At 36.1% G+C, this 26,662-nt stretch overlaps 2 protein-coding genes across 7 annotated transcripts in view; one reads left to right on the plus strand and one right to left on the minus strand.

Moving 5' to 3' along the window:
- Window positions 1–26,662, minus strand: part of LOC129795896 (dystrophin, isoforms A/C/F/G/H) — a 221,833-nt gene that overhangs the window by 177,233 nt on the left and 17,938 nt on the right. For 4 of the 6 annotated variants that reach the window (XR_008751164.1, XM_055837465.1, XM_055837438.1 and 1 more), the window contains exons 4-13: window positions 24,681–26,202; window positions 22,665–24,473; window positions 22,448–22,600; window positions 22,101–22,262; window positions 19,965–20,788; window positions 19,808–19,892; window positions 16,467–17,450; window positions 14,568–14,908; window positions 14,258–14,501; window positions 10,946–11,207 (exon numbers count right to left, since the gene is read on the minus strand). Coding sequence is in view for 5 of the 6 variants with exons in the window: in XM_055837465.1 (XP_055693440.1) it covers window positions 10,946–11,207; window positions 14,258–14,501; window positions 14,568–14,908; window positions 16,467–17,450; window positions 19,808–19,892; window positions 19,965–20,788; window positions 22,101–22,262; window positions 22,448–22,600; window positions 22,665–24,473; window positions 24,681–26,202 (6,386 nt within the window). In the remaining variant the exon portion in view is untranslated. The remainder of the gene's footprint in view (window positions 1–10,945; window positions 11,208–14,257; window positions 14,502–14,567; window positions 14,909–16,466; window positions 17,451–19,807; window positions 19,893–19,964; window positions 20,789–22,100; window positions 22,263–22,447; window positions 22,601–22,664; window positions 24,474–24,680; window positions 26,203–26,662) is intronic. The other 2 variants (XM_055837459.1, XM_055837473.1) reach the window with 2 other exon arrangements.
- Window positions 6,211–7,997, plus strand: LOC129795973 (vitellogenin-1-like). Its single transcript, XM_055837570.1, has 2 exons — window positions 6,211–6,828; window positions 6,905–7,997. Exons 1-2 carry the CDS (start codon window positions 6,358–6,360, stop codon window positions 7,637–7,639), a joined length of 1,206 nt encoding a protein of 401 aa, XP_055693545.1. The 5' UTR covers window positions 6,211–6,357; the 3' UTR covers window positions 7,640–7,997.

Here is a 26,662-nt window from a genome sequence, read left to right on the forward strand (position 1 = left end):
ATATTTATAACAAACTACGAAGCTATGACTTTTTTTTCATTCAGATAAATACCCCCTGATTGAAAAATTTCTGTATATTGAAAACTTTCATTGAGTTTTGAGTACAATACCCAGGCTATATACAGCAAACTCCTATTGAAAATCATTTCATCGTGAAAGTAATTGAGAAGTTTTCGAAACCTCTCTCCTCTATTTTTGGTCCCATTTTCATTTTGCTTCAAGTGAATGAGAGAGAAATTTTCCCTGCTGAATTTTCCCAGTCTTGTGGAATGGAAATTTGTGTGGCTGCAAATTGATTAATATGAATTACAGAGAGCATTTCCCTCCTCTTCTTTTTCATATTAATTCCCATTTTGCATTCTTCACTGTGGCGAATTGAAGACGTGAATGCTGGTGAATGGGCGGAGGTATAGTTGTGCGGTGTAGGGTATTTTCTCTGTTTAAAAGGGAGTACTTGCTGAAGGGGGTAGTTTTGGTGGATGAGTTGGGGGTAGTTATAAAATGGAGTGCACAAAACAAGGCGAAAAGCAGTTCAAATGGCAATAAATCTTATTTAAATTTTCGCTGAGGCAAACTTTTGGCACAGACTCAGCGCGATTAAACCACCCCCGTACGCCCTCATCATACCTGCAATACACAGCCAAAATTGCATTTTATAATGCACTAATAAATGGCCCTCTATTCACAGTCATTGCACAACGACGGAGAGCATTGATATCATTTTCATGTAATGATTCTCCTTATTCTTCGCACAAACACCCCCAATCTCTCTACCCCTACGCCTTTATATGACAACCCGCAGCACTTTGCATAGATTTCAACCCCTCGACACACCCCTAAAACACACTGCAATGGCATTAAACCACAAAAACACTTTGAATTTGCCATTTAGAGATTGCTGACGCTGCACAAGCTGTACCTTATCTCATTTTTTCTCTGCTCAATCATCCCTCATTCCCTCTGTGTTGGAATTGTTAATCACTTGCTCTGGCACTAACCCCTAAGTCATCTCTCTTACATAGAATTTGCTCCCCCATTTTGCAAACAAATTTCCCTTTAACTCCTTTAGGCAAAATACTTCCATCATTATAAACGCTATCGTCTCGTCGTCGTCGACGTTTTTTTTTCTATCCAACCCCCTACCCCTATGAAAGCTATAACAATCCCAAAATAAAAAGAATGTAAATAGGCTTAAGAGGTAAATTGGCACAATAAATAATTTATCATGCGAACACAAAATACTTCTTTTAGTCCACAAAACCAACCCCTACACGCGTTCTCTCTGAGAAAATCCATCTGTAACTCTCCATCAAAGTACACCACACTGACTTTTCCTCGTCGGAAGCCCACCTCCTGCCTCCTAGAGACGACGAAGAAAAAAAGTAGGAAAAGAGAAGAAAAGCCGCTGAACAGCGCGCGAAGAAAAGTCCCGAAAGAACCCACAAACTAAAGACAAATTTCTCCTGAAGCTTTTTATCTCTCCTCCACCAAGAACTCGTTGCCATATCAAAGTGAAAATTTCCCACCATAATGTTGGGAAATTCCTCAAAGTCTCTCCTGACAAAAGCGGCTTACGGGAACTTTTTGGCAACAACAACCCCATTCCTCCGGCTTGGTTGTACGTCCAATTGAATTTTCATGCAAATACCACCAAATACTATCTGAGTGCAATTTATGTCACACTCAACACTTTCTGGCTCAATTTTTGGAGCCCCCTCTTTATTGCTGTCTCTATTAATTTTCATCCTTTAACGTGAAATTTTCTTCTCTATTTTTTGCTCGTTAATATTGCCTTCAATTTACCTGTATGAAGGTAGAAACCTCTCCACATTGGGAGAGGATAAAGAGATCGAGAGGAGAGACAGAAAAACGCGAATGGAAAAACGTATCTTCGTGTAGTCTCTTGTTCTTGGCACTGGGCGTAGTTTTCAAGAGTTTTAGGGGTTTATCAGGGGGGCTGATGAATGATGAATTGTGTCTGGTAATTTAGATTTAATGTCTCTATTTTATTTAAAATTTAAAGATGTTAAAAAAGATTTCCAAGACGTCGCTTGAAAGCTTCAAAGTTGCGTCGTTTTTTCAATTTATTGCAATTCTCTAAATCTCATTACTAGTTTAAGATGTAGTGGAGACGCCTGGTATAAACACTGACTGCCTTTAAAATAATTTTCAGCAGAATTTTCTTTGATTTAATATTAAATTCAGCATGACTTGTTAATTAAAAAACATTTAATCAATTTAATTGAATGAAGTGAATAAATAATTCATTCATTGACGTCTTCCCTATCAACTGACGAAACAAAATTCCCCGAAAGCTCCAATTAATTCCTTTCCAAAGCTTTGCAAAATTATCAGAGAGACAGCAAGAGGAAATGAATTTTTCGCACAAATCCTGGGTCTTAATTTTTGCTAGGCATTTTCTACCAATTTTCATCTTCATTGAAGCGATAGTGTGTGTGCTATGTGGAAATCAATGTGCTGTCTCTCACAGTTAAAGTCAGATACGCAATTCTATATATAGGCAGCAAACCGCATAGCAATAAATATTCCCAAAAAGTGAACAGAAACAGGAGGAAATACCCGAAATAATTCACTGGCAATATCTTCCAATGCATTTAACGCGTCCAAATAAACCTCCCTCTCTATACGGAAGCAAAGGCTATCGGTGGAACACGCAAGAAGTGAAACGTGTCAACCCCTCGTCTTATACATTGTGGAGGGTGGTGGTATTCAGCAGGAGGGTGTCAAATTGTCTCACAGTAGAGAAAAACCTACAATAAGGGTGGATGGAGGAAGAGAATATTTGGTGGTAAATTGTCGAGGGACGTTTTTTTTCTATTCCATACCATCATCCCTCCCGCAATGATCTCACGCAGAGGGGGTGCGCTAAAACTACCCCCTGAACGGCTCAAACCATCGTGTATTGAGTGAGTATTTCCTGAATCTACACTGCAAGAGAGTGGTGGCAGGTGTCTCACAGAGAGGAAGGAAAACTTTACATTGTCTCCAAAACGAAAGGAACTTCTCCTTGTGAATATATTCAGTATATGGTGTATGTGTGTTAGTCAATGGTTTTAAGATATAGAGTCCGGATAATGGAATTTCATGCATAGAGAATGAACGAAGGAATTTTCCGCCTCGTTTTCTTTCGCTCCTTTTTTTTTACCTCCCCCCAGACACAGAGTACACGCCTTCAAAAAGCTCACAAAATCCCACATCCATATAATTCATAAAAGTAAATCTACATTGTATGCCTCACAATCATTATCCACCGTCATAAAACGCAAGTACGGTGGAAGAGAAAAAATATATATACTTCTCCCAACTATATAGGAAGTAAGTCAAACTATATTCACCCACCCACCCCTTCCGGGGGGAAAAAAGGACCCTCTGTGGGTGCTTCTTCTACCCGCCCACACTGCTGACTTATTGCCATTCAATTCCCTTTTTAGTATTTTCCACCACTAAACACGCGCAGGAAGAAAGAGCAGCAAAAAGAAATATGAGAATGGTAGAGAAGGAAGTGTGCCGAATTAAATCGTGATTTAATGAAATTTGTTAGCATTAAAAATTAATGCTATATGCTTAATTCTTCCCACCACCCCCATTGTCCAATATTCCAACACACACACAAATGAAAATGAGGGCAGTTTTGCCGGTGAAAAAAAAATGGCAAATGAAGGCGGAAAGTGTCGTGAAAAATTCCAATTGAATGCCGGGGCTTCAACAATAACAAATGTACGGGTAAGCTGACCAAGCTTACGAGAGCTGTGTTTCTTTCAGTGTACCAATTTTGTGAGAGCAAACTAGAACGCGAATTTCTTTAAATACACGCAAAGTCGGGAAAAGTTGAAAAGTCATCCCCCAAGAAATCTTTAAAACGCCATATCTCGGGAACGGCTCCATAGATTTTCGAGTTTGAGCTATCGTTGGAAAGGTCTTAACCTCAACTATAATATATTAAAATATGAAGTAAATCGATAATGGCATTTTCGAAATATTCGAGTTCGAAATTTTCGAAAATTTTGATTTTGACTTTAGCGCCTCTCGCGGTCATTTCTCGAACTTGCAATGTTCTAGACATTTGTAGGGCTTCACGAAACCTTTCATTTGCACTTGAGTTGATCAAAATCGGACTTGTAGAACCCGAGATATGACATGCCAACTTTGGAAGGCTATATCTCGAGAACGGCGACATAGATTTTCTTCATTTTTGGCATGGAGCTAGATAATATAGTCAGCTATAACATATCAAAAAATGAAGCAAATCGATAATGGCGTTTTCGAGATATTCATCGAAAACTCATCGAAAATTTTGTTTTTGATTTTTGGCCCCCTAGCGGTCACTTTTAAAACTTCGGATGTTCTAGAGAGTTGTAGGGTTTGTTGAGATCTTTCATTTGACCCCGGGTTGATCAAAATCGGTCAAGCCGTTTTCGAGTTATGGTCGATTTTCGATGAAAAATTGTGGCGGCCATATTGACTAAACGGCTTGACCGATTTTCGAAAATGAGGTATCGTTGGAAAGCTCTTGATGGCCCCTACAACATATCAAAATTTCAGCCTTCTAGCTATTACAGGGGCTGAGATATAGCGAAAACAAAATTTTGAGGTTATTCAAAATGGCGGACGGGGGGGTGGGGGGTAAAATTTGACATCATAATCGGACGTCTTCCGGTCGATATTTAAACTTTGCCGTTTACCGCAAGTCTCTATCTATCACCGTTCTCTTGCAATTTATGGTTGAACTACGGCGGACGGCCGGACGGACGGCCGGACGGCCGGACGGCCGGACGGCCGGAAAAAAAATTTTTTGGCGCATACGTTTTTTGGAATGTGGGGACCCTAATTCGTGCTCATCCCAAGTTTGAGCCCGATCTGACGACTTTCGATTTTGCTCGGTACACAAAAGCTGTGTCTGAAAGAAACACAGCTAAAAACCTTTCCTCCTCCACATGCTCCACAATGGCCCTTCAGCACGAGATAGCTCTGGGATTTTTATTGCAAAAACCTCCCGTTCTCAAAGTACTTCCGTGTTTGGAAAAATCACACGCGGGAAAATTGCCAGGAAATTGGTCCTTTTGAACCACACACAAAACCATCCTCAATTGTCACCACCTTGTGCTGAACCTCTCGCCTCGCTCTCGCCATGCTTTTGTGTACCATAAAATTTGAGGAATGTCTGCAAAATTACATAACATCCTCACCAGCATGACTTTGCACCAAATTCTCTCTCCACCCTCCCACGCGCGCGTTTGCAAAATTCCCTGTCGCAAAAGAAGTGGAAGAAAATAATATCCTTTGTGATTTATTGGCAAAGAAAGGCGTGAATATATATTGGAAAAATATTGGCATCCCGTGATTAAGCTGTTCTGATGGCGCGGGGTGGTTGATGGCGTACAAATCTGACAAGACATTGATTTTATTGTTAAGGAAAAATGTTGATGGGAAAAGCCTCCCTAATGAGGGGGAGCTACTTCTCATATTGAGAATTAGTTGAGAGAGGGGGGATTGATTAGCCTAAAAGGGCTTCCCTTTTCGCAAATTCCAATAAATTCCAACATTTTATACCAAATTTCTTGGGGTTCTATTTTGTCCCTTTCAACTGTGCTCTCCCTGTAAATTCAATAAGGGTGCTAAAACGCCTCTATTGCCACACTTCCCTTTAAGTTCAAAGAGAAATCTTCAGCGGCACAGTGTGGAAAAGCTCCCTAAATTAACTGAATATTTGATTTTTTTTTTTTCAAATTAAAAATAAGTTACTTTTAAAAAAGTCAGTTAAATAGAATAAAATAAATCTTCATCAGTGGCTTTGTGAGTTTTTAGTTAGAATATTATAGAGATAATACACGCCATCTAATGTAGATTTTAAAGTAAAAAGAGCCATCTGTTGGAATTTCAAGACAAAGAGTCTCCATCTATTGAGAATAATAATAAAAAAATTAGCCAAAATGATTCTTAAACCTTTTTCTACACTTTGCAACTCTTAATATTCTTTAAATAAAATATTAAACGTGGAAAAACCAATGACTGCTGTCGATTTTTTAAAGTTTCTTCATCTGGAAATTTTTGTTCATAAATATTTAAAAGAAATTGCTTTAAGTCTCTTATCTTTTTTAGAACTTTAAACTGTGTTTCTTTCAGACATAGTTTTTTTCTCTCTCTCTGTCGATTTTATAAAGTTTATTGAAGTTTATTCCCCAATACCAGTTCTCTCCACATGCAAACCATTTGCATAAATAATTTGCAATTCTCGTTCTTTGTGCTTCATCTTGTGTATAAAAGCCATCATCTCCATGCCATAAGGTTTAGTCATTGATCTCTATGCTGTGGTTGTGCTTTGTTTAAATTTTTAAAATGAAATCTTTAAAATCTTTCATTAATTTTGCACTATTTTGCAGTGTTTTAGTGATAATTAGTAATGTCAGTGAAGCACAGGACACTAAGACGAACTCTACTACTGCAAAGGGGCGTCAAAACTTCCCTCCAGTTGAAGAAATCGGTTCTTATGGTGTAGAAAAATTGCTAAATTTGAATCCCACAGACATGTTGGAATATATTAATGAATTTTGCTCTCGTGGTGCTCAAATTAACAATGCAGCCGCATTTGACTACAAAGATATCAGTTTAACTCTCTACGATGGCAAGGAAAATACTCCCTTCCTTTTAACTAATATGGGAAATTTAATGCAACATCCTTCATTCAATAAGACGCAAAATGTGGTTGTTTTCGTCCCTGGATGGCTAAGTAATTTGCAGGAGAGTCCAAATGCTGCAGCTGATACAATCTACAAAGCCTACGAATGCCGAGGATCTACTAATTTTCTCGTTAGTTCTTTAAATGATTCTTTGAGAAATTTTAAGAAAATCAATTAATTCTTTTTCTCAATCTTGTCTTCAATAGGTAATGGATACAACAAAGCAGATCAATACGTTGGGAGCTTCAACAGCCGAAAACACCCTCAATATGGGACAATATCTCGCCAATGCCCTCAAGGACCTCACAGAAAGCATCAAGATCAGTCAAATCCATCTAATAGGTCACAGTTTAGGGGCCCACATTGTAGGAGCTGCTGGGAGATTTTTCAAATCAATAACAGGCAAGAATCTCCCAAGAATAACTGGCCTTGATCCAGGAAGGGTGTGCTTCGTGGAACAAAATGGGAATTTTGATCTTGAACGCGGTGATGCAGATTTTGTGGACATCATTCACACCAATCCCAATAGTTTAGGCAAGGAAGAAACAATTGGGAATGCTAATTTCTACCCCAATGGCCTTAACCTCATGCCTGGATGCAATGATGCTATTTGCTCCCACAAAATGGCTTGGCGCTACTACGCTGAAAGTGTCTATCCGAGTAATAAATTTGGATTTTCAGGAAAGAAATGTTTAACAGAAAACTTGAGGAATCTCACAAATACGGACTGTGGAGGACAGAGTGAACCAATGGGCTATGCTACACCTGCAACAGCTACGGGAAATTATTTTCTCCAGACAAACCCTAAAGAACCCTACGGGAAGAATTCTAAGAATGACAAAAAGTGTGGCATTGTAGAGGCCAATATAATTGATATCTTTTCAAGTATAGCCACTGCAGAACGTACTGATAGTCCTGATAATTTACCTGTTTGGAGTTGAAGGAAATCCTTATTTTTCTAATACAATTAAATTATTTTTAAGGCTTATAAAATGCCGGTTCTTAACCTTTCAAAGGCTAAAAAGTTTGAGAAAAAGTTCTTCCATTAAATTCTTTTTTCAGTTAAATCGAATTTTCTTCTCAAATTAATTTTTGATTTAATTTTCAAGCTTGTAATGTTTTTGTGAAAGAAATTAATTCTCTTAAGGCAAAATTAAAGACTAGAGTTCTTTTGTAACTTATCGAAAAGATCAAAATGTACGTTAATTTAAAAGTTAAAAAATACTTTAGGCTACAAAATAAATGTTATTTTATGAAATAGGATAAAATTTTTAATAAATTTGAAACACTTTAAGGATTATTGAATCACTATACAAAAATCTTAATCTCCAACCAATTAAAAACATTATTACAGTTAATAGAATATGTCACATTCACAAGATACTCACTCAATCTATTCATTCACAAACCACTCTGGCACTGAAACATAAAAATGTAAACACAAGAAAACAATTTATTCTAAATACAGTCTCAAAAACCACCACATATGGCACACACTCAATAAAGTTTATAGCAATTAACGAATATAATAAAGTATTGAAAGAAAAGCCCGATATAAAAGACATGAATGTAAGAAAACTTAAAAAAATATTGCTTGAACACAAAGAAAAAGTATGATGTAAAATGTTATGTATTTTCCTAGCTTGTTTTTATAGTATCTTTAGCATGCGCGCCCCAATGTATTTCAACTTTACTGTTTTGTTATTATAATTGTAAGTATAATTTTAAATGCAGCCCCACCATGTACCTACACATGTACAGGGACAAGAAAGTGAAATAAATAATAATAATAATAATATGTTAACCTAAAATTTAAATTATTCTATTTTATTATTTTTTTTTCTTTATAATTCAGACATATCTAAAGCTTGGTAGTGCGCAGAGTTTATGTAAAAGTCAAGGAAAACATTTTTTTTAATTAAAAGAAAGTTTTCTAAAAGCATTAAAAGAATAAATATTGCGATAAAATAATCATTTTTTTAAAGTATTTTAATGTGTTTTAGCTGGACACAAAGAGGTTAAAATTCAAACAATTTTTGTAGGTAAAAGGATTTCCTCTGAATCTCTACACAAACCTTTACCATACTCCTCATGAATTCCAACCCCGAGAAAACTGAGAAACCCTATTTTAGACCATCCTCAAATATCATCAATCGGATTAAAGGTTCAAATTCGTAGCATATATTCTATTACTATTGATGCCATGAGTACAACTATCCCACCAATTTGGCTTTATTAATTGCCTAATAAAATCCCAGACAAGGGGTTAAATTGGATTTCCCTCACAACACCCGTCACACACACATGCTTTCAATATAAAAAAAACTGTGTGTTAGCCAGGAGGTCAACTTCTGCGACGAATTTATAGCTCCCTAAATGGCGGAGAAAATTTCATTTAAATGCAGAGAATTGAAAATGAACTTTTTCAGCGAAAACTCTCGAGAGCCAATTTTTGATGACTGCAGAGAAATTCAATCAGGAAATACTCTTCATGGCTATTTTCCACAACCCTCCCATATGTCCCTCCTCATGGGGATTTTGAAGAGCTTGAAAAGAATTCTATGCTGGACATTCCTCACACACACCTTCCTGCCAGACATTTTTATGCTCTGTGTGCACCATGAAACACTTTGAGAGGAGATTTCAGTGAGTGTTCAACCCTCGAGGGTGTCAAAAACATCTGTTCAAAGAGAGCAAAATGTTTAAATCCGAATGAGGAATTGAATGGGGCTCCAAAATAAAATCTATAATGCTATGACACATTGTATGTAAGCAATTTCATAGCAATATCTTCCCAATTTTCTCACTCAACGATGAAGAAGGCAAAAAAGAAAGGAAAGAAAAATCATCCCTTTCTTTTGCTTCATGCTAAGAATTAAATTTTCTCTCTCACATGAAAGTAAACAAGAGCCGGAGGGATGAAAAGAAAAGTGAAAAACCACCCTTGAGCGACAATTTTCTTCGTAAAAGGAAATGTGATAGTATCACGACAATTGTCGGTTTTATGATTTACACTGTTCTGTGGTAGAGAGAACTTTCACACAACTCCTTTTTTGGCAACAAGAGAGAACGACAAAAAGAAACAAAACGGAGAACTCACCCCCCAAAGAAAATTTTCACACTGTCACCCCTTTCCATCCATCGAACCCTTCCCCCCCACCCCCTGCAAAAAAACCAACGAAACTTTCAGCATAACATACACACATAATTCAAAATTCCTCCGTGGCGGAAGAAGGAAAAAAAAAAGAACTCAGGTGTGGCACTAAATTATTGCAACCCCCATTAAATTGAACTGAGGGGTGGGATGAGTACAAAATATGTCAAAAAATACCCTTTTCCCTTCCACTTAAATGCACATTTACTGCGGCATTAGTTTAGGTAATAGTTGTTCTATTTTTTTTTTGTACAAAGCTTTGGGGGTGACTTTTAGTCTGTGAGGGGGTGGTTGGGTTGAACAGACACCATTAAAAATCGAAAGCAGAAGCGATAAATTTTCATTATGTAACCTTTCGTCATTTTTTTTTGCTCTCTCACAACTTGCCCACACCCCCCAACAACATGCGAGTTTTTTCCGGTAGTCCCTCAACGCCAAAATATTCCCCCCAGACATCGCGTCAACACAAGAAAATTTTGCTGTGTTGTGATCAGAGTTGGGAGAGAAAATTATTTTTAATTTTTCTATGCTTAGGATTGGATGGAAATATATTTTTTTATTTATTGTTTAAGTCTAAAAATTTTAATTACATTTTTATGTGAAAGGGAACCCTTGAAGCTGTTCTTAAGCTCCTTATTTTATTTTATTGAAAAAAAAAAATAATAAAAACGGTTAAAGGAAAAGATTTAAGACATTTTGTGGGAAATTTAAGGAATATTGGCTAAGAAATGATTTTAAAAAGCAATTTTGTAGTTAGAAAATTTGCGAAAATTTCAAAAATTTAAATTCCTAAACATATCGAGATTAAAAAGAATTAATTTGCTATTTTAATCTTTAAAATTTGGATATAAATTTTCAAATAATAATTTCCTTTTCTTGCCCTAAAATTAAAATTAAAGTTCTCCTCAAATAAAGAACATTTTCACTGAATTTCCCATCAAACTTTCACACCAAAAACCTTCCGAGATTAATCCCAAAAATCTCCAATCTATCTTCCTCGCACGTCTGGAGGTGATAGATGATGCCCATACACAGAGACAGGCAAAAGGGAAGCGAAAGAGAAAGTTTGTTGCGAAAGAGCTTTTCCACTCACCTCTACGCTTCGGTGTACTCTCTCGAGATGGCGTCCTCCCATTTTCCAGCCCAGACTTATCCCCCGCATCTCGAGATCCATTCCCAGCTTCGGCAGATCCGCTGGTGCGATTGAGACTCGCCAGGGTGACGACGACAGCATCGCAGTGCGACGAGAGGTCTGTCTTTGCCTTCTGCAGGGACTCCATTGTAATTTGAGTCTTTGGGCACGGATTTGCCTGCGATGCAATCTCAATGGCCAACTTTAGGTCCTCTTGACGCTCCTGCGAACGTAATCGTGAGACTGAATGTTAGAAAATTCTACTTGATCATCATACTCTCCCCCTTTCCGTTCAATTTTCAAACACTTTTCCCAAAAAAAAAGAAAACTGAAAAAAAACTTCAATAAAGCATGTGATTTATTTATTTCCTCTAGTTAAGAAAATATTTTTAAACTTGAATTCCGTTTTCACTTCCTTTCGGGAAATAACAAACACCCCAGAAGAAGAAAAACTCAAACAGAAAACCCAAAAAGAAAAAAAAACAGCGATTAATGTCAACACTACATAAAGAAAAGAGAGAGATTTAAAAAAAAGTTATTATTTGCAAAAGTACAACATACACAAAATCTGAGAAATTCTTTGGATTCTTTTGATGAAATGTCTAAAAGATTTTTTCACAAAGGCAAACGAGTAACAACCAGAAAAAAATTCACACGCCTTCCGGCAAAACGTTTCGTATCAAAGTGAAGAAGAAGGAAAAAAATACCGAGAGAGATGTTCAAAAGAAAATCTCAGATGGGAAACTGCGATGAAAAGTCAAATGCAACCTGTACTAGAAGCGCCAAAATATTCTCTCACAGAGACTATCATCTTTTTCCACCAGGGAGGAGGGAGAATCGAAATAGAAACATCGCGTCCACAGAGGCAGAAAATGTACAAATGAGTGAGAATTTCTCGCTTGTGGTGATTGAAGGAAAATTCTAACAGAAACATTTTTCTCACTGCGAGATGGGGGCATTGATGACAGGATTTTTGCTCTTGGAAAATGTACACAAAAAAGTCAAAAATTTGTCACAAATTATTGTAAAAATTACCTACTTAAATTCTTTGCTTTTTTTTAATTGTTTTTTTTTTATGTTTAATCTTAAATTTAATAAGAATATCTGTTTTTTTAATATTTTAATCATCAATGTGTAAGATTACAAAGAAATATTATTAAACTTGTTTAAACTGAAATAATAAAAATTAGATTAAAAATCATTAAAGACAGAAATTAAAAATAAAAACATAAAAAAAAGAAATAAAATTAATAATATATTTTTACAGGTTTATCTAATTAAAATATTCGTTTTTATAGAATTTATTTGGGAAGAATAAAAAAAATATTCAAATTTATTCAATCGCGAATATTTAAAAAAAAATCAATAAATAAACATTCCTTAAAATAATAAAGCCTTTTCTGAAAATCCAACGACGGATGGCATCCTCGTAAAGTAGCTCTACTGAACGTTGATCCTCTTGAATTCAATATGGTGGATGTTGTTTTATAATCCGACATTCGAAAGACTTTGAATTTGATTTGGATCTAAAACTGTACAAAAAAATGTTCCTTAAACTTCTTTTTTTTACTAAATTAATTTAATTTAATTTAATTTATTTAAAATCGTTAAATTTCTAACGTTTCAATGAAATATTTTAAACAGCTTAGTTTCAGTTTTTAATACTTAGGAGAACGTGGCCCACTTTCGATCTCCTTCGGCCTTTTTTCAATCAGCTATTACTTAAGCCCGATAACACTTTAAATGTAGAAAATTATGGGAGTAGAAAGAGCATAAAATGAGCTTTAGAATGACACCAAATTTAAGAATACTGATTTTTATTTTATACAATTTTCTTATCACTATTCGCGGACCTCTGGAGGTCGGAATTGGGCCACGTTCCCCTAGTAAATTTTTGAATTTTTCGACATTTTTTTTGTTTTTCCGAATTTCAAATGTTTACTTTCCGATTTTTTAAATAGAAATAAAAAACACCTTAAATTTTATTTTAGTCCCTTCTTTCTTTTAATTTCTAACACGTATCGTTTTACAGAAATTAAAAAATTCTTTAGCTTAATTTTTAACGATAGTTTTTTACCCTTTCTAACGGGTTTTGAAAGGATTAAAAAAAAAAATTTCATAACACAAATTTATTCATTTTGGTTTTAAAAATCTCTTTTAATTTTGCTAAACTGTTTATTAAGATCTTAAATGGGTTAATGCTTTTACAGGCATAAATTTTCATTGAGCAAGAATATATTTTTGCACGATTTTCTAAACAGCTAATTCACAAAGAAATAATTGAAAATCAGAAAATTAATTAATAATTTAAAAAGAATAAAAGAAAATCAATCAAGCACAAAAATATTTCCATTCAATTCCGCTTTTATTTTAAAATCTATTCAATTTACAGAAAAACATTGAAGAATTTCAATTAATAACCTTCTTTGCAATCAAAATAAAATATTAAAGAGTTTGTTTCTTCTGAGGTCAAGAAATTGGGAAATGTGGAAGAATTTTGAGGGAAATTCCGAAGGAAAATTCTTGACATTGTAATGAATTTTTGCCACCTCTTTGTGTGAGAAAAAAGTAACAAAAAGTCATCAAACTTTTCTTATTTTATCCACACACAAACTCATCACACTTAAATAGCGCCTCAACTGAGAGAAAACTTTCAATCTCACTTTGGCTATTTGGAAGAAGTTTCTCTCGTGCGGAATTCCTTCTTCTTTTTTTCCTCACTCTCACTCTCTTTCTCTCTCTCTGTGGGGGATAGATTTATTGAGAAGAAGACCAGAAGCTTTGATTTTCTTTAGTTGCTCTGGCTTTTCATTCTCAAACAGCAAAGGAGTTTATAAATATGTGGAAAAAATAATATTACGCGAGTTTGTGTTTGCAAACAATCAATCAAAACACCCACTTTGTACCATTTTTTGGGTGTGAGGCAGCTAATTTTCTCGCGACTTTTCCCACAATTGAAACGTGATTTTGTTGATTAACAAAAATTCTCTGAATTTATTGATGGTGGGAAATTGCGTGCAGTTCTGAAAACATTTTCCCCATTTTCCACACAATTCTGTGGCTTTTTCGTTCGATATGTGCATTTTGTATACAAACCGAGAAGGTTCTAAAAATAAATTTTAGAATCCAAATGAGAAATCCAATCGGCAGATGCAGCAAAAGAGAGAAGATACACGCACACACATGTTAGACTATTGCATATTGACTTCCGCATAATTCGAATTATGTTGGAATATGTTCTTAATATAGAATTTTCCATAAATAGAAACTTACACGAATGTCCAGGATGCGTTTGGAGAGCTCATCGGCTGAAGAATCATTGAGGGGCTTCTCAATGAGATCTCGTGTTCGTTGCAACACTTTATTCACAATATCCTCAATTTCCGTAAGATCCTTACTCAATTGCCTCTGTCTGGCTGTCTCAGAGCTCACCAATTCAGCAGACATCTTCCTCACGGGCTTCTTCTCCCCACCCGCTGTTGCCTCCCCATCGGAACTCGATGAAAGCTTCGCCATCCTGAGGAAAATTTTCAATTTAATAAATTCCTCCTTGCGCTACAAAAACTTCACACAAAGACTTTACTTTGCATGCTGCACCTCGCGGAATTTCTCCCGGAGCTGCCCCTGAGTCGCCATAACACGCTGCGACAGCTCCCCCGCTTTGCCGTGCGTCTCCAGCACGAGACTATCACCCTGGGAGATGAGGGTGGCAGCATCTGGTGCAATTAAATGCTTGAGATGCTCCACAGCACCAAATCCATCGTCGCACCGTTCAATCTCCTGCCTTGTCGCCTCCAATTTTCTCACCATGTACTTTGCCGTCTTCTCAAATTCACCCACCCGCTGCTCCAGGCTCCCATCGTCGTTTGGCACTTTATTTGATCGCGTGGCGGGCTTTTGAATTTTCGGCGTCTCAATTCGACCCTAAAAATTGGAGAAAGTGTGAATGGGAACAAAGTGTTCAATTGATCCCCATCTTCCCATTTCTTTTTTTTGTATTTTAGAGTTGATTACATCAGGGAAATTGTAGATTTCAGATTAAATTGCAAAGAGAAATCTTTCAAAATTGTATTAAAAGTTTTCATTTTTCGGTAGATGGTTAAAGAATGACAGAACTTTGAAAATCGGTAAAAATTGTTAGAAATCGCAAAAACGCAAAATGCAATAAATTGTCACAATTTGTACAAAAATTGTCACAAATCTCTTAAAGATCATGACAAGTCATTTTTTAAACAAAAAATCACATAAAATTGCAAAATACTATCAAAAATCGTTTGCAATTAGTTTAGTTGACATTTTTCAACAATTGTCAATTTAAAAACGTCACAAATCGCATAAAATCACAAAAAAAATTGTTAGAAATCGCTCAAAAATTCCCACAAATCGAAAAAATGCTAAATATGGAAGAAATTGTCACGATTTGTACAACATTTGTCACAAATCTTTTAAAAATTATTACAAGTCATTTTTTTTAAACAAAAATAGGATAAATAGCAATAATTGGTCGAAAATCGCTGGCAATTAGCTTAAAAATGCCCAAAAATCATTAAAAAATTGCCAGACATTTTTCAACAATTGTCGATTTAAAAATGTCACAAATCGCATAAAATCCCAAAAAAAATTGTTAGAAATCGCTCAAAAATTCCCACAAATCGAAAAAATGCTAAAAATGTAAGAAATTGTCACAATTTTAACAAGAATTGCAACAATTTGCATTAAATTGTTACAAAATGCATAATCCTTTCACAAATTTTGTATAAAGTATTAATTTTTTTTTATATTACATAAAGAGTCAAATTCGTTCCAAATATTAGGTAATGAAAAAAAAACTGCTACAATCGGTGCTTATTAACAAACAGTGCTAAATTAAAATGTATTAAAATCATTAAAATAAACATTTCTTAACGTGAAAAATTAGTAAAAAGAATTGTAAAATTTCTGTTTTGATTAGAACGGCCAGAACTTTAAAAATTAATTGATCAAAGACGATTCAATTCTATTTAAATTTTTGAGTCTTTCACGTTTTTAAGCAAAGTGAGAAAAAGAGAAAACTTGTAAAAAGTTCCATAAAAATTCTTTTACTTGTGGCAATTGCGAAGCTTCTAACAATAGCCGAAAGCTCAGGGAAAATTTTATACTTTCAATAAAAAATTAAATTATTTTATTAAATTTATTTCTTTCGAGTTAAACTTAATGCACAAAAAATTTCTCCTTTTAAAAAAATCATTTATGCAAGAAAAATTATAAATTTTCCAGCATAATTTTCAAAGTTTCTCAAACGTTAATCTTTTATCTACAATTTCCCTATTTCACTAAATTTTCAACTCTGAACTACGAGTAAAAGATAAAAATAAAGAAAATCGTGGAGAGAAAATGGAAAAGTGCGAGAAGAGATGATTAAAATTCAGCGGATTGTTTATCTTTTGGGGCAAGTTGTGAAAAAGAAGAACACAATTCAAATTTTATGAATGTTTCTGTATACCGTATCACTGTCAGAATCATTTGCTGGAGCCATCTCTTTGGAAAAACGTGGAATGTCTTCATCTTCACTGAATACAAGAGGTTCATCGAAGTTCTCCTTGTCGGACGCATAGAAACTATCTCTTTCGGGTTGCGTGAGAATATCCCGGAGATTTGGACGAATTTTTCGTGGTGGCTTCTTCACGAATCCCACCTCTGAATCCCGCAGAATGTCCCTCTCTTTGTCCTCAAGATTCTCCCGGCGTTCCTCGAAAGAGATTCGTTGCTTCTCAATTCGTATCACTTCACGATCAATATCACGGAATTCCACATCACTCGATGTGTTGTAGTTCTCCAGTTCTCGCTCGAGTTCATCGAGGCAGCTGAGATTTCCGCGACTTCTATTGCTTAGCTGGGGCGTTGAGCATGTGTCCGTATCGGAGGTATCCTCCGAAGCATCCACAATATTCACAGTCTCCACAAATTCAGGCTCAAAAGCATCAACACTTTCAAGCACAATTTGTCCGACTTTTAGCTTTGGTGCATCTCCCTCCTCTGTCAGGGATAAATGGACATTCTTCACCTTCATCTTGGGCGTGGTGTTTGTCTCCCGGATCTCCACAACGGAGAAATCATCATGACCACGTTTCCCACGTTCATCCTCCTCCTCAGTGAGTAGCCTCGAATCATTTCCTTTCTGCGAAATATGACTGAAAAGTGAACTTGTTTCAGCCAAATGGAATGTTTTGGGCAGAAGATCAGGCATAACTGTGCTCTGACCCCCATCCCCATTGGAATTCCCATCTCCCGTCAATGGGAATTCCTTGAGCTCAGTGCTATCGACATTAGAACTCGGTGTTCGAGCACGTCGTTGCCTCACTGTATCACTCACAACGACAATTTCCGTCTCATCATCCTCCATTCGAACATCCTGATCTTCCTTTTCCACCAGCTTTTCCTTTTCCTCTTCCTCATCAGCCACGGATGTTCCTCCCTCAATTGCCTCCTGCGTACAATTTCAGCATTATTTCCCACACTTTTTCTTTACAGATTTTTATATCCAATTAAGACGAAACAATCACTACACACAGATTAACAACAAAACAACCTTTTAGCTTGACAATGGTAAAGGAAATTTTCTTTACAAGGAAAAAGGAAAAAAAATCTGTATGATTTTTGATCAAGATTTTCATTAAAAGTTTCTAGATTAAAATAAGCAATAAAGTTGCTCTAATAAAAAAATTCTCTACAAGAAATAAAATTTACAAAATCTACTTTTTCTCTAGGTTCTCTAGGTCCTCTAGATACTATTTTTAATGCTTTCCTTCTACTCTAAAACATGCGCCAAAGACAGACCAATTTTTTAAAGAGAAAACTAAATAATTTTATTACTTTTCAGTCTTCATAAAAGTCAACATTTTTATTACGGAGCTGATCATAAAAGAATATTTCCCATTTAAATAATTTCTAGAGCTTGAAAGATACGTCTTATTGGCTTTCGCTGATTGATGAGGAAATTGCATTAAGGTTCAAGGTTGGATTTTTATTTGTTTCTCACTTTGATGAGCCTAACTATTAGTAATTAAAATTTATACAATTTCCTGATAATTTTTAAATAAAACCTTGTAAGAGATCGAAAAGAATATCATGAATAGCTGATTGAAGAATTTAACGACTGTTTAAAATTATGTTGCTTTTTTGATCGGAGACAGTCAATTAAAACGCACGTCTTCACGCTTTCAGCGACGTTTCGGTTTATTTTAAACCATCATCAGGCTCTACAACAACATATATATACATCTTAGCACCAGCATGGTGACATAAATGTGGAAAAAAAACATTCATAAAGCGCATAGAAATACAAACTCACTTCAGCTGTACGACACCCAGATTTATGTCACTATGCTGGTGCTAAGATGTATATATATTTTGTTGTAGAGCCTGATGATGGTTTAAAATAAACCAAAACGTCGCTGAAAGCGTGAAGACGTGCGTTTTAATTGACTGTCTCCGATCAAAAAAGCAATATCAAGAATAACTTTAAGAAAAAATACTTTAAATTTTCTTCTTTTCGCTAAAAAGAATTCTTTAAAAGTTTCAACTGGAAATAAAGATCTTGGGATAAATTTTGACACAAATCTTTTTTTCTTTTCTTACAATTCGTCAATTATAAGGTTTTTGATTTTCTAGGAAAAATCTTGTAAGATTTTGACATTTTATTTGTTTCTTTAATCGGGTTTATGATGGAAAATTATTTTCCAGGGCTCTTTAAATATTTTTCTAACTATTTTCCTGAACAACAAATTCTTTGTTTTTTGTTTTATAGAGCGACAATAGAACGATTTAAAAATCCCATCTGTCAAAATCTTACCAGAAGCTTTTAAATTGTTAGAAAAAAAAAGATTTTTATCAAAATCGACCCCCATATATAATTTTTTTTTAAATTTTTTTAAGAAAGAATACTTCAAAATTTACTTCTTTTCGCTATGTAAATTCTTTAAAAGATTTAACTGGAAATAAAGTCTTTATCTCTTATTTCCTACATTTATTTAAATTATTTAATAATTCCTACAACTTTACTTATTTCCCCAATAAAAGTTTCTAAAATGTATAATCATTGATCAAAAATCTTGTAATATTTTGCCAAGGGACAGAAAAAAGGATTTTTCAAGGAAAGAAAAATGAGGAATTAGTTTGCTCGGCCACCAAAGCTTTTTTCCACGTGAAAAATTATAAATTTTTCTTTACGGGATGTGATTTATGATTATTTTTAATGGACACAACACAAATCCATGTCTTTTAATGGTTTTTTTTTCTCTTCTTCCTTCCAGTGTATATCCGGGAAGAATTTGGGATGTTTCCTGCACCACAACACAAATGTTTCTGAACTTTTTTAACATAAAGGATTGTGATTTTTATGAGGACAGTTCAATGGGACTACCCTGTCCCATTTGTTACCCCACAAACACCTTCTCCAGCAAGTTTTCTTTTTACTTATTTTTCTCTGAAGTCAGTGATTGGGTTTTATTTAAAACAGAAAGTTAATTTGAATTGTGTTCTCTCCTAAAACCTGGGATTAATTTTAAGGAAATATTTTATTTTGATAAAAGAAAATGAAAAAATAAGAGGAAGGTTCATGCAAAAGAATTCTTAGGGGAGGAAAACATTTAATGATAAAAACAGATAATTTTACTAAAATTCGCTCAAAGCAGAAAGGAAAGCAAGATGATGATTTATTAAAGAGTTTTTTGGGAGTTTTTCTGGAACACAAATGCAACGCTAGAAGCCACATAGAGACACAGAACTTGAGCCATTCAGGGACATTTTTGTACAAAGAAGAAAATGAGCTTTTTTAGAGCTTACCTGGACAATCTTCTTCACGTGGGAATGTAGCCTTCGAACGTCGTCATTTCTCAGGGGCATTCTCTCCAAATCTTGTGCCATTGTTCTGAAAAGAAAAGAAAAAGAATCATTAATTAAAGAAACAGATGGGATTCGAATGAAAAAACAAGAAACTCACTTGAGAGACTCAGCAGAAATATTGTCCATATTTTGAAGAGTCATCTTCATTTCGTTTAACACTTTAACCTCATCAGCATCCCCAAAATTAAGCTGATTAAATCTCCCCGTGAGATTATCAATGCGATCACGCACATCTTCCAGATAAACTGGCTCACAGATCTCCGAGTATTCTTCAAGAATTTCTCGACATCTTCCCAGAGCTTCCTCTGCATGATTCTTTCCCTCTTCCAGCTTCACTTCATCTTCACTTTCCGCCCCTTTGCGTTTGTGCACGAGAAACATTTCGACTGTTCGGAAATTCTCATTTAGCTCTTTTGAGAGCTTCAGAAGAACCTCCAGCTGCTTCTTGGACTCTGTCACATTCTCCCCAAGGGCATTATAGAGATGCTTTAGAGCATCAATTCTCTGTGACAATTTCTTTGGATTCTTCGTCGTTGGATCATCACAAATCTTCCTCCCAGTCTTTATCACATTCTCCGTCTCACCCTTCACTTCCGACAGCACTCTGTACATCTTCAGGCAGTGCTGGAGTTGATCCTCAACATTATTGGGACTCGCCGAAGACACATCGAGCACAATTGAGCTCCTTTCGACATTCCTCAGCTCCCCCATAGCTCGATTGAGGCGTGACTCAAAGCCCGATTGGGGTGATGTGAATTTCTCCAATTTTGCCCGACACAGCTGGAAACGATCTTCGAGCAAATCAACTTGCTCCTGCAACCTCTTCGACGCTTCGACTTTATTATTCTTCTGATAAATCATAACTTGCTCCTTCATTTCCTGCAGAGCTTTCTCATTATTCTGGAATTCCTCAATTAAGCGCTGTGAAAATTTTATTTGTCATTTAATTTAGAACTCTTTAGCTCTTTAATGACGTTAATGATTTTCTAAATTCAATTTTAATTTTTGAAAAAAAAAAGCTTGGAAAGAAAATTCTTAGAGGCTAAAACTTTTAATATTTAAATTAAAGCTTAAGAAGTTGTTGAGAATTTCTTTGTGATTTTAGGAACTTTCTTGGGCGTATTTTTAAATCCTTAATAAAAATAAAACTTGTAAAAAAATTTACCAAGACGTCGCTGGACTTTTATTTTCGTTTTCTTGTTTGTTTATTGATTCTTAACCTTGTTTTCGATTTATTTTTTGTTAAAATATGTCAATTAATTACCAAAGAAGTTCTTTTGAACGTTCATTTTAATAATTTTTAAAGAACTCTTTTATAAAATAAAATATACCAAGACGTCGCTGGACGTTACGTTTTGCTTTTATTTACGATAATTTTTGTTCTAACCTTTTAGTTTAGTTTAGAAGCTCGGTCTAGTTTGTTAAAACTAATTTAAAAAAAACTAAATTTTGACATTTAAAAAAAATCTTTAAAAAATGAATCAAAGACAAATTTTCGATTTGTTAAGAAAATTTTTAGCTGAACTTTTCTTTAAAAAACTATGATTTTACAAGACTATTAGAAGAAGAATTCTTAAAGTTCCTAATAAAAAAATTTAACGTTTTGTTTTCATTTACAGTAATTTTTATTCTAAACTCAGGTTTGTTTAGAAGTTCGCTTTACTTTGTTTAAATTAGTTTAAAAAAAATACTAAATTTAAATTTGATAGGTATACTTTTTAATTAAATCTTTTTAAAAAAAATTAAACAAAGACGTTTCTGAATATTAACTGAACTTTTCTTTGAAAAACTATGATTTTACAAAACTATTAAAAGAATTCTTCAAGTTCTTAATAAAAATGTTTTTTTCATAAAAAAAATTACCAAGACGTCGCTGGACGTTAAATTTTTGTTTCTTTTATTAAACTTTAGTTTTAAATTTTAAAAGAAAGCTGATATTGATCTTGAGAAAGTCAGTAAATTGATTATTTTTGGCATTTTAACAATTTTATTCAACGTTTTTGATTTTTCTCTCAAAACTTCCCCTTAAATATCCCCTTTTAACCCCATTAAATAAATCTCATTTTCATCCCTTAAATTAAATAATTAAGAAAACATGCAAATAATTGTGAATAAAGCTTCGAAATTAAAATCCCCGTGATTGCTTTTAGCGCGAGAGAAATGTTAGACACATAGAAGGTGGATTTAATAAATGCAAAATGATGATTAAATTAATTCCATCCCTAAATCTAACCTGAAAATCATGCGGTAGATCCTCCATTGTGATATCATTCTCAATGTGCTCCGTCAGGATTTCATCAACTTTAAAAATCCAAAGCTGCAAATTTGAGACTCTGCCCTCACTCGTTTGTGCCTCATTTACAGCCTGTTCCAGCATCTTGCCACGCTGTTCTGCCTGTAACAGAGGACGATCACATGGGGGAAAGGAGTAGCGCACATCATGCAAATGCCATTTGATTGTTTTTTTTTTTTAGAGGGGGTGGTGGGCGTTCATAGCATTCATGCGAACCACAGATTTGATGCAAAAGTGTTGCAAAAGTGCTTGGAAAAATGTTTTAATTTTTTCTTAAGATTTCTTACCTGATGCTGCAGAAGATTCCATCGATCGACAACAGCACGAACATCATCTGTGATTGTTTGAGCCATAAACTGCAAATCCACCAATTCATTGCCAATCTCCTGAATCTTCTCCAGACGTTCCTCTGAGTGATTTCTTATGCAATTCTCGAGATCCTATTTTTAGGAGAATTTAATTTTTTTCTGAAAAGAATTAATTAAAATTCAATTTTTTACTCACATCCAATTCCTCGGAGATTTCTTCTGCATCTGCTGCACTTTCAGGACTCTTCCGCAGGAGCTTCTCCACCTTGTCCAGGTATCCATGCTCCTGCACAATGAGCGTCTTAAAGTCCCCCAATTGACTGGAGATGTGCTCAAGGAGAGCTGTTCGTGTGTACACGAGTGATGTCACCTCATTCCATCTTGCATTGAGTTTTGTAAACTTCTTCGCCAGATACGAGACTTTGCTGTCCGTTCGCTGTTGCACTAAATCATCCACCTGAATTAGAATCTCATTCCCCGCTTCAATGAGCTCGCGGAATTTAACTGTCTCCTGCTCACACGTCTCCTTGAGACTCTGAAACTTCAGTTTAATCTGGAAGAGCTCATTTGAATTCGAAATTTCGCAATTTTCATTCTTTGGCGTATTCATTTGCAAGTCATTCAACCAGAATTCCATATCACGCACACGTGTCACGATATTCTCTGTTTGTGAGAGTGTCTGATTGAGTTTCCGGGAATTACCGTGGAAGAGATCAATGAGATTCGTGTAGCGTTCACTGAGTTGGTGAATTTGCTGCACCATGTGTTCAGCATGGGGCTTCTGACTTGACTTCACGATGATCTCACTGAAATTCTTTACGCTTATCAAGTCAATTTCCATCTTTTTAATCTCAATGGCATGCACCTCGTACTCCTCACTTTTCTTCTTCAGCATCTTGTGCTCCCCGAGGATGAAGACATCCTCCCGCAGGAGTCGCTCAATCTTCTCCATTTGTCCCTGAATATTATCCATTTCTCGCTGGAAGTGATTGTGATTTTCAATTGCTGTATTTTGCTTAATTATCTTCTCATTCACAGCACTCGGGATCTTCTTCCATGCTGCGGAGAGTGAGGAAGCCTCCTGAGGATCGGCATTTTCGCAGAAATACTCAAAGAGTTCGTGCATTTCCTCGAATTTCCCGAGTAAATCATTGAGCTTCTTGAGATTTTCCATCATTATTTGGGGTGTATCATTGAGGGCAGTTACCTCGTCGGATGCCTCAATGACACTCAGGAGTTTTTCCTTTTCCTCCGATAAATCCTCCGCTCCACCCATTTCCTGCACAAGACGCTGAATGGCTCTCTTGAGATCTGACCAACTTTCACTGAATTGATCAAATTCCACCTTCCATTCCTTCAGCTCACCCACACTCAATGTCCGGGCTTCACTGATCTCCGGATTGAGGGACTCCATGTCACTCAAGCGTTGTTCCAACTCCTCCCGGGATGCCTTTCCAGCGTGCTGCTTGAACCAATCCCTCGAATCAGCCAGTACAAGCTTCAGCCCTGTGAGAATTTTGTGATATTTCTCCCGATTTGCATCATTCTTCACCTGCCCCGTAAGATCTTCCAGCTTAAACACAAACTCATCATACTTTGAGCCAATCTCCATCAACTTCCTCTCCTCCAGCTCCAAATCCGACACTGTCATCTCCGTCTTACACGCATCGAGAAGTTCCTTCACCTCCGCGTACTGCTCAATCTTCACCTTTAGCTCCTCATCGAGATTATTGAGGAAGCTCGTGCGACGTTTGAGCTCCATCCCAACGAGGAATTTCGTACTCTCCTCAAATTGATCAATAAAATTCAACATTTCAATGAGTTTTCCCTCCAATTCCAGCACACGCTCCGTTTTATGGAGCTTCCGCTTCTTTTTCTCTTGCGGCGAATCATCCACTTCCGCCGCTTCATCCTTAATGATCTCTCGTTCCTCCCCAATGTCCATCTTCTCATCGTGATTTATCATCTCTTGGAAATCCTCCCAACTTAGAGGCTTTTCAATTACCTTCAAATCCATCGGCAGAAGGATTGTTTACGTAAATTAATTAATTATCAAGGAAAATCTTTTCCACTAACGGAAACTACTTTTTTTAGAAAAATTTTAGTCCAAAAAAATTTCAAAGCCAAAAAATTAAGTTTTTTGCTGATTCTTTATTAAATTTTTTAACGAAAATTAATATTTTTTAAGAGCAAAATAACAAAAGAAACTCACCTCATTGGAATAGATGGGAAACTGGAAGCCCATACTCTCAATCCGCATTTGTTGAACTTCCAGAATTTGCTTGAGAGCCTCACAGCGATCATTGAGATTCTCCAGATTCTCCACAATGTCCGCATTGAGGGCATTTGCCACAACTTCCAACTCCTGGAGGTGCTTCGCGAAGATCTGCAAATCCTGCTCACCATACCGCAGTTCCTTCATCCTCATCACAACACCCCCAATTTCCGTAACTTCCCTGCCTTCCATTGACTTCAAATCCCTCTCCCGGGCATCCATCCAGCGTATAAGGATGCGATAGTTATCCGTTAATTTTGTCCATTGATTGCTCAATTCCTGCAACTTCTCCCAGCGCGTTGAAGTCCATTTGAGCACGTGGGACCATCGCTCCCCCAAGGCAGCCAATTTATCCTCCAAATCACTCGAATTCTCCGGTTCATCCTCCACAATCACCACGAGATTACTCAAACTATCCACCAGCTTTTGCTGCTCCTCCAGATCACGTTGGAATTTCTTATGCTCCTCAAATTGCTCCTTTAGATCCTCCTGACTCGGTCCCACCTCCCGGAAACGCGATATTCGATCCTCTGTGTTTGTCAGGAATATCCTCAACTCCTCAATTTTATTCGCCTGCAATTCCGTCAATTGATCGTGCACCTTCCCTTGCATAAATTCCGCACGATCTCTCACGGAATTCCAGCGTTTATTGAGCAATCGCATCTGCTGGCGAACTTCCTCCTGCTCTTCCTGTGTCAATCCTTTGGCACCCAAATTTTGCGATTCCGTAATCAACCTTGCTCCCTCCTCCAGGGCTGCACCGACAAAATTCTGCTGAACTGAGAGCTTCTTCATAAAGTCCTGATACTCAAGAAATTGCTTCCTTGCTTCGGGTAAATCCACAGATTGCGATAAATCTCTCCCCAGAACTTCTTCAGCCTCTAGCAAAACCGTCAGAACTTCCTCCACGGCCGTTTGATACGTTCCAATGTCAATTGAGGCATTTGTTGCCGTTGAAACGGGCCTTGATCTCACTTCTGGAGCCTTCAATTCCTCCTCGTGCATCACTTCCTCTTCCTGACGCCCCCTCGACGTACTCAAACTCTCCGTCACAATTCGTTTAACACTCACACTGGGCAATCTACTGAGATCATCAGCACTCTTTGCCAAGGAAATCTCATCGAGAGCCGTAAGATTACCCACATGATGTGCCCCAACTGATGATGCGTCCTCCACACCACCAACTTCCTGCCTCCCAAGTTGATTCCCATCGAGAATCTCCTCAACTTTGGTCTCATCCAGCAACTGTATCTCATCCATACTCTCACTCTGTTGCACCAAAAGACTCTGATTCTCACTCAAATCCTCCACACTGCGGAGGTTCTCAATGGCATGATATAAATACATCACATACATGAGAATTGACTTTTTGTCCGGCTTGTTTGTGTTCACATCTTCGGGATCTAAGAGTTGATCGATGTTCAAGTAGCGACTCGCCAAATCGAACGCCATTCTCAGTCTGTTGAAAGTTAAAAGAGACATACATCATATTTCCTCTAGCTTTAGCTAGTTAGCAAGCAATGCGACTGTAAACAGACCCATTTTGCTTTTAGGTCATCATCGCAAAAAAGGGGATAAACATTTTTAGCGGAAGTTTCATTTTTTTATTTCCAAATTTATATAATTTATTTGAAAAGTTTTAATTTTTGAAATTTTTTGCCATTAGGTGGTGCTAGTCGTTGAAAGCGTCTTGGGTTAAATTTTTCTAACCAGGGGAAACTGATATTGTGCTGATTTCGACGAATATATCACGATAAAAGGGATAAAAACATTTTTTTTAAAGCACGTAATTGTAAAGACATTAAATTAAAGTTCCAAAAAAATTAAATATAATAAAAATTCAAGGATATGAAATTAAATTTCATACTAGATGGCGCTAGGTGTTGAAAGTGTCTTAAGTTAAATTAAGAGATAATTGA

Source organism: Lutzomyia longipalpis, chromosome 1, assembly GCF_024334085.1.
Source record: "Lutzomyia longipalpis isolate SR_M1_2022 chromosome 1, ASM2433408v1".
Lineage (NCBI taxonomy): Eukaryota > Metazoa > Arthropoda > Insecta > Diptera > Psychodidae > Lutzomyia > Lutzomyia longipalpis.

Excerpts from the sequence above, each read along its gene's own strand:
- LOC129795973 (XM_055837570.1), top strand. The coding sequence starts at position 6,358 with ATGAAATCTTTAAAATCTTTCATTAATTTTGCACTATTTTGCAGTGTT. Across the intron at positions 6,829-6,904 it reads GAGGATCTACTAATTTTCTC|GTAATGGATACAACAAAGCA; the intron begins GTTAGTTCTTTA and ends TGTCTTCAATAG.